The following is a 12169-nucleotide window of genomic DNA, read 5'->3' on the forward strand; positions in this document are numbered from 1 at the left end:
CATCCAGCCTTGAGAATCACTAAGGGGCTCTACTTCACGAAGAAAGGCCCAATTGTGACCTACCTAGACCGGGATCGTGAATATGAACGAGAACAGGAGCGAGAACGTGACCTTGAGTATGAACCAGATGATTTGGAAGATCTTGAATTGGATCGTGATGAAGAACGACCTCTACTCTTAGACCTGCTACGAGATCTAGAAGGTCCACTGCAAAGAGAATTTATAGTGAGCAAAATATTTTGATAGCTCTACTATATCTGGAGCCACACCCACAAAATACAAATATTTAATTAAACCTGCCCTAAATTAAACATTTTTTTTTTGCTTAAAAACTAGCCACATCTTACCTCTGAAGAAAAAAGGGCAGGACACTTTTTCATCTAGTCTTACTGAAGAACTTGAATAAACAATCTGACTAGAGGCCCCCTAGTGATATTAAAATAAACACCCTGTTTTTAAACCTAAATTGCTTTTTTTCCTTCCTGATATATTAAAAGTCTTTAGTAAACAATTTCCCAAAAACAATATGGATGCTGTGGTTTTAGCATCTAGAAGCAATCCTACTTCCTGATTTTGGGATTCTGCTGATTCCTAATGCAAATATTGATTTTCCTTTTGAATATTAACAAGTAGTCACAATTCAGCATGATTTCTTATTGTTGAAGGCAGATTAAGACAAACAAGGCATACATCCTATTGTATTAGCAAGAGGACATTGGTAATGACTTTGGTCTTATTTTAAACATGTAAGTGGGCCCCAGGAGTACCATTTGTCTGAACATACAATTCAAGGCATCAGAAATTTTTTTAAAAAAAGTTCTCACCTGTTTCTCTTTTCCTGCCCTTTTCTCCTCCTGGCTCTCATTTTTGCTCTGAAGAACTCATACAGCCCATTCTGTTCCCAGCCTTCACTGTAAAACACGTATATTTTCCTGAACAACTAATTCTGAGCATCTCTTCTTTAAATGTCATATTTTTTTTTAGAAACAACTTATAGAGTATGCAAAATCTGGATCAGAGGTCCCCAATATCCGAGGCCATACCATATTATCATTCCTAGCAGCCCCAAAGAAAATCTTACATAGAAAAAACTTCTACCAACCATATTGTAGTTTGTTGGAGAACTAGATGCTCTTAGCTTCAAATAATTTAGCAAATGGCTGAAGTATCAATTAATTTCTAATTTTTACTATTTAAAAGGCTATTCATCCTTTTCATTTTAATCCAGCAAATTAAATCCAGTTCAACCAACTATGAAGTAGTTGTATGGACTCTTTGGATACAATCAGATAAAACCAGACTTAAGCAGAATGTGTTAAGTGCTCAGGATGGGTGAGAAAAGTAAAAGAAAGTCAGAAGGGAGGGATTAACTTTTCTGTGAATCAGTCAGAAAAAAATTCCTATAGGATACAGGACATGAGCTAGGCTTCAATGAAAAACTGGGTTTTGAAGCAGATTGGACAGTAAATGCAAATAAAAGGTAGGATAAAGCAGAAAGATCAGGAATAATAAACAATGAGTGAATATTAGAATAAAAAGACCAGGGAGAACTATTAGAATGGGGGATAGTATAAAGGGTTAAATGCTTTTTTATACCTAGAGCTCAGGCCTGGCTGAATTAAATCCCTCTCTTCTGTAAAAATATCTTAGCTCTCCTCTGATTTTTTGACTACTCTGTGCAGTAGGAAGTCTTGCTATTAATCACTATCACTATTATTTCCATCACTTTTATTTTTAGATAACCCAACCAAGCTATAGAAATAAGCTGATTTCCCCAAGGTCAGATGAATGATTGGTGGTAGTGCTAAGACCAGAATCTCCATACTCTCCTCTGTCTGGGCGACAGTGACTACACCATACCAACCCTTACCTGTTTCTAGGTCTATCATGGGATGGAGGACTATAAAATGCCTCCACTGCTGCCAAGAGCCTCTCGCTGGGAGGCATGGGGGGTGGAAGACGTATGTCTTTTGGATCCAAAGGCTTATACTCATGATCTTCTAGCTGCAGGAGATAAAAACACACATTTGATACACCACACAATTCACTTACCAAGTCAATTCAAATAAACATTTATTAAGCATTCCCTTTTGTATAGGGCACTTTGCTACACTCTTAAGAATGCTGGAACAAAGACAGTCCTACCCTCATGGGGCTTACAGCTTAACAAGAGACTACAACATGCACACAAATAACACGTGAATTAGAACATGATAAGTGCATACATATGAGGACAAAAGCCGTAATACAAGAGACAAGGAGAAAGATTAATTCCAAACTGCAAAGGGGAAGGTAAAGAGGAAATCAAGATCACGGATGTCAGCTTGAAGCAACCTCGGAAGCCATCTAGGCCAAGCTAAACAGAACATGAGGACCAATCAAACTGTGTCTTTGCCTGGAATCTTTGACTGAGGAAGAACTTGCTACCTCTCCAGGCAGCCCACTCCATCTTACTATGTCTCTAGCAGTTAGAAAGTTTTCCCTTTAAATAAAACAATTTTACTTCTTTCCCACTTCATCCTTTGGGGCCAAGCAGAACATATTTAATCTAAATAAAAGTCCTTCATATAAATAGTTGACAGTTATCATAGTCCCCTTCCCTTCCCTCCAGATCAAGTTCCATGCGATTCCTCATATGGCATGAATCTGAGGGCTTTCATCATCCTAGTTGTACTTCCAGGAACACTGTGAAGCTTTCAATGTGGTTCCCAGACTTGCAAACAAGCCTCAAGAAGGGGCTGAATCAAAGCAGAATTCACTTCTTGTTGCTATCCCAGATTTGTTCATTCATTCTGAACTGGGAGTTCAGGAAAATCATGTAATTTTTCATACCATCAAAGACATAGCAATATTGTGAAAGTGATTTTTGAAAATCTATAAGATATTAAATTTCATACAGATTTTTTTTTTAAATTTTAACTTTTGTCTGTTAGTAACATTTGGATCATGTCATCCAGTATATTAGCTACTTCCTCTCAATTTTGCAAATTTAATAAGCAGACTATGTGTGTTTTTATCCAAGTCACTGAAAAAAAAGTTAAAACAGCTTGAGGTCTAGCACAGATTTCTGGCACCTTTGGAAATTTTTCAAGCCGATATCACACCCTTAATGATCCACTTTGTAACTAGTCCCATGTTCTTCCATCTTTTCAACATGAACGGAATGACATTTGACAAAGTCAAATGCTTTACTAAAATCTAAGTAAGAATGTTCTGCAATATTCCCTTAGTTTATCAACAGAGTAACTCAATCAACTAGATCCTATTCTGGATGACTCTGTAGAATCACTTTTGTGGTTATCCACTAATTACTGCTTTTATAACAAGTTGTAGAATTTTGCCAAGAACTTCAAGTCAAAACTCATTGGCCTGTAGCTTTTCTGTTGCCTTAAAAGAAGGGGAGAAAAAAAGGAGGCCATTTGTCCTCCAGTCTTGCAGTATATCCCCAGTTCTTCCCATTATATCCACGATCTGGAACACTAGCTCATAGGATGTATTTCATCTAGGCAAGGTGATCTGAACTCATCCTGGTGAACTACAGGTTCTAGTTTTCTTAGCTTAGATATTAACTCCTCCCTAGCTATGTTTATTCTGTCATTTTCCATACACAGATTATCTCCTTAGCAGAGGAAAAAAAAAAGCAGAAAATGAACTCTGCTTTGTTTTCATTATTCTAAGCAAAAGTTTTGTCCTGCTGATCCAAAGAAAAATTTTAAAAGCCTTATTTGTTACTCATGGCTTTACTTGGGTAAGGAAACCTTTGAGGTTTAACATTTCTGACACTAACCTTGCAACTGTTAATCACTTCTCAGGTCATCCTGTTATTCACCCTTATTTTCCTCTTCTGCACATTTTTACAAAATCTCACTAAGCTGATTGGTGAGTTCCCTATGCATGAATGCTAATGTCTTTAGATACTTTCCCATTCCATACTAGAACTGTTTCTCTTTGTACCTTCAGACTTTGTTCTGGGTTTCCCATATCTACTAGGTCAAGTTCCTGTGGGCAATTTTAGTCCGTAAGATCCTAACTACCCTTTTTCTGAATTCTTTGAAATATGCTCTGCTCCAAATCCATGGTACAATCCATATTGTTATCCAAGTCCCAGTTTATTTGTTGGTTAGAATCAGATAAAAACCCCATGGCATTTCTCTTTGTTGGTTCCTTTACCTTTTGAGAGAATTCTTTGACATGGTGGTAGTTAAGATGGCTACTGAAGATAGGAAAGGATTTCTGTGGGTGCAACTGGGGACAGAGGCTAATAATGTACAGGGTATGTAAAGACAGAAAATGCACAAATATAGTTTGTGAAGGGGAATAACAGGAGATAAAGCTGCAATGAGTTAAAACTTAAAGGCCTTGAATGCCAGACTATGCAACAGCATTTTGTCTCAAAGGCAATGGGAAACAACTATTGAGTGTTAGAGTAGGGGAGAGATGTAGCCAGACCAGCCTGTATGGTGGAGAGATTATGCTAGTAGCCTATGAAGGCTGGATCAGGGAGAGACTAGACTGGAAAACCAATTAAAGAGAGTAACATACAGGAGTTCAGATGGTAAGACGACAAGTTAATTTGGTAACACTTAGAATAGAAAGGAAGAGGCTGAGGAACAAGCTATTACGAGAGAGAATCAACAGGACTTGGCAACTAATTTATATATAGGGTAAAGGAGAAGGAAGAGTCAGATTTTTCCAACAAGTATTTTTTATTAAGTACCTACTGTGTTCTCTGCTAGCTGTGTGGCTTCTTTTTGATACCAGAAACACTGTTAGTAAACACCATCTTTGAATACAAAAGGATAGCAATGTTCCATATACACAGCTTTTTCGTCTACTGCAAGTATTTATCACCTTTCTCACCCAACTAAGTACCTTTCACCTTACAGCTCAGTAATACTTAGAATTTCTTACAATGATGCCTTCCCAGGAATGGCCTGAGTAAAACTATAGAACAACACTGGTGTGGGCATGTCTAACAACTTGTAAAACAGGCAGGAGTGCCATGCAGGATACCGAAGACAGTCTGGCCTGGTGGTGAGAGCAGCAACCAACAGTCCTCACTCCCTTAACTACAATCTGTGCAGAGGTTTACAATATAATGGGGAAGGAGTTGAAACTTAAGGAATTCTCTCATACTTTTGCAATTAAGATAGCTTTCAGAGCCTTTATCTGGATGGTCCTTCTGACAATATTGGGGCTGAAAATAAAATATAGGAGTGATGAAAAATAATGAACTAAATAGAAATGAAGGCAGCTCTTTTATCTTCTTCCCTTCTGGTTTTATCTTTTTATTACTGTTAGATTCCTATTTCAGGTCCCTACTGACACTCACCTGGACAAGTAGTTTCCTCATTGGTTTGATGAGTATTTCCTAAGGCTTCAAATTAATCTTTCTTTTAGACTAACCACCTCCTCAGTTCTGCTTTTCCATGATTTCTTACTGCCTGCTGGCTAAGCAAAGTTGAAAACCCTTCCCAGAGACTGCACTCCCTTTTCCAGCTTTCTCTCATACCTTTTCTATCATGTATCCTACAGTTGCACCTAACTGGACAGGTGCACATATCCTTTATTGTTCTCACATGTCATTATATTCCCTTTGCTGGCCTTCCTTCATCTCTAGTTATTAAACTTTTATGTATGTAGAATCACAGAGCTGGAGTTGGGAGGAAGCATGTTACCAAAGCTCACATTTTAGAGATGAAGAACCTGAAGGCCATTTCAGGGCACCTCCTCCACAAAGCCTGACCTCATACTTTGGGTGAATACAACCCCTCCTTTCTCTGATCTGACAGAAATGATAGTCTCTCTTCTACCACCTGATGCACTTCTTTAGAAAGGTAATGAAGCATAGAGGAAAGGACAGTGACGTTGGGAATGAAAAAGGATCTGGGCTGGACTCTGATGTCAGTTGCATGAATTTTAGCCAAGTCATTTCACTCGTCTGGACCTTAGTGTCCTCATGTGTAAAATGTGGACTATTATTCTTGAAATACCCATCTCACAAAGTGAGTGTAAGCACCGTACTTTGCAGTATCCTTAAAGTACTATATAACTGTTATCTTGGTTTTTTGTTATAATGAATATTTGTATATGTGTTGTAGTCCCATTACAACAATACTCCAGAGAGCAAAGATGGCACCAGATTCAATTCACAGGATGAAAGAATCTCAGTTTGAAAGAAGTGGAGGCCAAATGGTCCAACCTGTACCTGAAAAGAAATCTTTTCTTGAAGACCTGAAATTATAGGGAACCCATTGTTCCCAAAAGGAGCCACATGACCTTTGGACTGTTCAGGTTGCTTAGTTTGTCCTGTGACAACTAAATTTGCCTTTTGTAACTTCTACCCATTGCCCTTGGTTTTGGCCTCTGGGGTCTTCTACTTGACTCCCCCTTCAAACACTGCAGACAGTTCTCACCCACATAGGTTGCCTCTTTGCCAGATTAACCATTCCTAGTTCCTTGATTTCTAGTGTATGCCCTCCAGTTTTTGAATAACGCTCCTAAATAGGGCATCCAAAAATTAAATTAAATTCAACAAACATTTATTAAGTGCATATGTTATGCAGAGAACTGTACTAAGTGTTGGTAGAGATACCAAGTTTAAAGAAGACAGTTTCTGCCCTAGTGGAGCTTACAATCTAGCAGAAGTAGAAGAATACATAATATATCACATGCATTAGAATGAAAAACAAAATGCTATAAAAATAAGTAAGACTGTGGCATTAATGGAAGATGGGGGGAAGGTAGCATGAGAAGGAATTGAACAGTTGAAAGGGAGAAGGGCATTCCAGGTGTAGGATCAAGATAAGCAAAAGACTAGAGGTCAGAGATTCAAAGATTTAGAGTTGGAAGATCTGTTAGCACACATTTAGTTCAGCACTATCTTTATGGAGGAGGAAACTGAAGTCCAGAAAAGTTAATTGACTTGGCCAGGGCTATACAATAAAAAACAGAGCCAAGGTTTGATCACAGGTCTCTCAACTCCAAACAGTACATTTTTGAACCATACTAAGTTACCATCACTGTGACTGACACAGTTGTACTTAGTTTTCTATCTCCCTCATCTGGGCACTAAGCACAGGGCCCTAGCCCCTTAAATGTATGCATTTAACAAATGTTTGTGGCAGTGAATTTTCCAAATAAGTAAAAGCAGTTTTAAGACAATAGTGGGTTATGTGACTGAGGAAGGGATGAACAGTCAAGCATCACTGAAGGCAAATGCTTTCACAGACCAATCCAGCTTTGGCAGCAGCTCCTGGCTGAGAAGTCTCTCATCACACTTTAAAAAGATACCTGAGTAAAGTCCACCCGGTAAACTACAATGGGAAAAGTAAAGGATGAATTCAAAATAGCCGTTAATGAAGTTGACATTCACAGGAGCAAAATTAGGAAGCAGTTGCTAAAAAAGAAAGTGGCACATGGACATACGTAAAAGAGAGAAACCTCAGGGCAGACAGAGATCAGCAAGACTGCCCAGAAATGGACCAGAGCAATGAGAATTTCATTGCATTTCTGAGTTCTGCCACTTTACCTTCACAAGAGGAGCCATCAGTCCAGCAGGTAGGTCAAAGTATGGGACGTTGGGGACCAAGCTGGGGTCATCATGATTCATGTGAGGAGGCCCCTGCCTTCGCATGTGAGGAGGCTGGCCATTGAAGCCATGAGGGGGAGGCCCAAAGTCTGGGTGCTGGGGTCCACCCCATGGGGGATGTTCGTTGATCCCAGGATGAGGCAATCGGTGGCCAGGATGGTGATGAGGAGGTCCCATCTCTACACACAAAGGATGGAACATAAGAACTTACAGGCTATTAGAGACCATATAATAAATAGTACATTATTCAACAAAAAGCTCTCCAAAAAAGCAGTAACAAGCTTGCTAAAAAGATACCATCCTCATTTCCAGATGGACTCCAGACATGTTCATATACTTCAGCTCTAAACTCAATCTCTGAATACAGCTCCAGCTACTTCCTATATCTCAGGCTGGCTGGGGGAAGTGGATATGTCACACTGAATGAATGAAAGAAAAGACAAACTGTCTCCTTTAGAAAGAGTACTCATCATCTGACTGTGTTAGGGAGGGTCATTAAGATGCTTAGCATGCAAAAGGGTCATTAGATGAACACTGTTATAAGGAACATTTAATTCCCCAGAAACACTACTATAAATGAATGCTGAACTGGATGAATTTACAGAGGATTTCTGTCCTATTTTTGTCAAAGTCTAGTTATGAAGAAATCACAGATTAGAACCAACAGGACTGGGACTGATTAGAATGATCTGATGATAATAGGCCAGAGCTGGATCTATGTCTTTGTGGAAGAGGGAACTCCCAATGAAGGACGGCACCTGCTGCTATACAACTTAAGAACGTCAGGGAGTTGCCTGGAGTCTTGAGAGTATAAGTGACTTCACCAGAGTTACCAGAGTTCAAGTACAGCCAGGACTTGAACCTAGATCTGGTTCAGATACAAATTAGCTGAGTGATGAAATGGACTGAATGCTTGATGTGAAGTCAGAAGATTCACTTTCAAATTCTGCCTTAGATAGAGATTAACTCTCTTCTGATTTCCCATTCTTTATCTATAAAATGAGGATCATAATAGCAATTACCTCCCAGGGTTGGGGTAAGAACTAAATGGTACAACATCCATAAAGCCATGTCAGGGTGTAGTTATGCTACCCTGCTACTATAACAGGGGCTCCATTTAGAGTATAACCCTTTAAGACCTGTAGGATGCTTGATGTGTATTCTCTATTTGCTCTGGGCACATAAAATTAGTCACCTCCCTGGAACTCATTTCAAGGAAGAACACTGGAGAACTTCCCAGAGCTCCCTTGGTTTGAATAGCTGAAAAGCACTTAAACTACCATCTAATTGGGTCACTTCCCTTTGAAGAAAAGATAACTTGCCAAAGGTCACCCAGCTAGGACCAGCATTTGGTGCCCTGGTGGGAAATCCCATGTACTTCAAACATCTCTTCCTGCCTCTTACTCATGTAACTTCAAGTGTAAGCTTAGCTAATGATAAGAAAATGAAATTAGCAGAAGCCCTTCTAGAGGATTTATGAGAATAATATGGATGAAATTTGCAGAGAGGCAGTTATACTAGGGACCTGAACACAGGTAGAAGGAAGATGAAGGATACCCAATCAGATTTTGTGAAGTAATGGAAAATTTATGTATGAAAGGTCTTGCTTAAATAACTTAAGGGCTCTGATTTCACTGAGATGGGTATTCTCTCTGCTGAAAAAATATCTAGCCACTTCATACCCTATGCGTATGGTCCTATGTTAGTATGGTTAAAAAAAAAATTCCACTTAGGTAGTCTTGGTTCTGCTGATAAACTTCTCCCCAGAGTTACCATACTGTCAACTGGATCTGCACCTTAAGGGATGGTCCCTTCCCAACACTGCTCTGTGGGCATAAGAATTAATAGCCGATGAGCTTGGATTCTTTAATTTCCTTGTTTTGAAAATAGTAGATCTGGGGGCAGCTAGGTGGCACAGTGGATAGAGCATCAGTCCTAAAGTTAGGAAAATCCAAGTTCAAATCTGGTCTCAGACACTTTACAACTCCTAGCTGTGTGATCCTGGATAAGTCACTTAACCCCAACTGCCTCAGCAAAAAAAAAAAAAAAAAAATTAAAAAAATTAAAAAATATATATATATGGTCCTATGACATATATATATATAATATATATATCTATCTGCTTTCTCTACCATCCCCAACTGAAAGAATAAATAGTAAGAGCATTATCAATGGGTAACTCACCAGCAGGAAAATCTCCTTGAGGGTAATCAAAACGATGAGGGTATGGGGGTCTCTCAAATGGATGTCGAGGGGGGAAATCTTCCTGCATGAATCGTGGTGGGAAGCGGTTGAAATTGTGGGGGTGAGGAGGCTGGTTGAACTGTGGATGTTGCTGATGGGGAGGGAATGGTCCCCGGAAGTGGGGTGGTCGCTGCATCCGAAAGGGTGGTTCCCTTTGACCACCACCCCAAGGGGGCTGCTCATGCTGATTATTCCAAGGGGCATCAAATTGATTATTCCAGTTAGGGTCTGGTTGGTTGTTCCATGGAGGGTCTCGCTGATTGTTCCACCCTGGATCTCTCTGTTCATTCCACATTCCTTCATGGTTGTTGTTCCACGGAGGACAGTGAGGAGGTCCCTGGTGGTGAGGGTAAGGAGGCTGGTCAGGAGGCTATAAAAATAAAGAATGTAATAACATAATCTACTTTTAAGCCAATTAAGAGAGAACAAAGGCACACATGTTTTTACACATATATAATGTGTAATTCACAATTCTTAGTCCATTTATATTTTTGATAGGCCTGCTAAGTTGGGCTCACCACAGTTTGATGCTTCAACATGGTATGAAAGTATTTAATTCTACATAGCTGGAATAGTTGCAAATATAAACACAGTGATAATATTTCTATCTGCCACTGATGACCCAACTCACTTAAATTAGGTGAGTTAGATGAGGCTCATTACCACACCCAGCCACAGGGCAAATTATTAGTCAAAACAACTCACAAAGAATGACTAACTAATATCTCTAAACTAAAGAAAAGTTTGTGAATTTAATCAATGGAATCACAAAGTCACACATTCTTGTAGGATTAAAACTTAAGTAACAGAATGGTACTAGGGCAGCCAGGTGGCGCCATAGTGCACAGTGCTGGGCCTGGAGTGGAGAAGATTTGAGGTCAGACTGGACAAAAATCTTTTAACCCTACATGCATGCCCCAGTTTCCTCATATATAAAGTAAGCCAGAAAATGGCAAACTACTTTGGTATCTTTGCCAAGATAACCCCCAATGGGGTCACAAAGAATCAGGCATGATTGAACAGTACTAGAAAGGTAAATCAGAAGTCACAGAATATACTATATTTTTCTTGGGGGGCAAGGAGGGAGGCCCCCAACACAGGATAATATGGAAATATGCTTTGAATGATTTTATGTGTAAAATGGATATTACATTGCTTGCCCTGTTGATGGATGGAAGAAGGGCTACAGGGAGAAAAAGAATATGGTTCCCCTGACTCAAGGAGCCAGTGTTCCATATATCCACTGTGCCATCTAGCTGCCCCAAGGAAAAGAATTTAGAACTCAAAATTTTAAAAATGAATGTTTTAATTTTTTTTCCTAAAGGGGGTAGAATTTCAGATCTTGGAGGCTTCTTAGAACACAGAATGTCAGAGCTAGGAGAGCCCCAGGTGTCAGAGCTGGGAAACTTTAGAACCCAGGAGGTCAGAGCTGGAAGAGCCCTTAGAACCTAGGTCAGAACTGGGAGAGCCCTTAGAACACACAAGGTGTCAGAGCTGGGAGAGTTTTTAGAATCCAGAATATCGGGGCTGGAGGGCCCTTAGAACCTGGGATGGCAGAAGTGGTACATAACCTTGGCTAGAACCTGTTGTTCCTCTTTGTATTTAGAATTCTTAACAGTAAGGGTTCCAAACCTTTTCTTCTCCTAAAATTTCTAAAAATATCTCTAAACTAAAAACTTACTAGAGAATCTCCTGCTTGACAGATGAGACTGAGGACACCCTACAAAATTATTATTGCCTTCTACTCTTTGGTCACAAAGAGGATTGGAATGAGACCTGAGAGATCAGAATCTGAATCCAATTACTCAGACAATTCTATTCTGCCACAAGGTTCTCCTTATTCTTGTGTTAAACCCACTTACTTGTAACCTTCAACCTTTTCCCTCCTCTGTGTTAGGATCTTAGTGCAGTAGATACCCACTTTTCCTCTCTCTCTCTCTCTCTTCCCTCTCTCCCTCTCTTCTGGATCATTCACAAAATGCTTAAGCAACTCAAATTGTAAACACCTTCTATTAACTCTGGTATTAATCTCTCTTTAGTCCCACCTTTCCTCTCTACCTGATGTGGTCATTTAATTACTATTAATGTCCTATTAACTTGTACTTTTACCAAATGTCCTATTAATTTGTACTCACCTCCCAGGAGGTTCTATGCCTCACCAACATTCCTGCACTTTATTTTGTACTACGGTTAGCTATGTATGCATTCCACCCTCCTATTAGGCTATAAGGACTATGTCATAAGAGAACATTTTCTCTTTCAGCACTTAACCAAAATATCCTTCACATAGTACATTTTCATGTATTTCAGCTTAATTCTCTGACAATATTAGAG

The 12169-nt window shown here is 39.4% G+C and overlaps 1 protein-coding gene across 1 annotated transcript in view; it reads right to left on the minus strand.

The window, feature by feature from the left end:
* CHERP (calcium homeostasis endoplasmic reticulum protein) overlaps positions 1-12169 on the minus strand; it is a 31500-nt gene that overhangs the window by 3003 nt on the left and 16328 nt on the right. The window contains exons 10-14 of the mRNA XM_051972088.1: positions 9776-10205; positions 7532-7770; positions 1871-2004; positions 825-911; positions 64-207 (exon numbers count right to left, since the gene is read on the minus strand). Coding sequence (XP_051828048.1) covers positions 64-207; positions 825-911; positions 1871-2004; positions 7532-7770; positions 9776-10205 — 1034 coding nt within the window. The remainder of the gene's footprint in view (positions 1-63; positions 208-824; positions 912-1870; positions 2005-7531; positions 7771-9775; positions 10206-12169) is intronic.

This window comes from Antechinus flavipes, chromosome 1 (assembly GCF_016432865.1).
Source record: "Antechinus flavipes isolate AdamAnt ecotype Samford, QLD, Australia chromosome 1, AdamAnt_v2, whole genome shotgun sequence".
Taxonomy (NCBI): domain Eukaryota; kingdom Metazoa; phylum Chordata; class Mammalia; order Dasyuromorphia; family Dasyuridae; genus Antechinus; species Antechinus flavipes.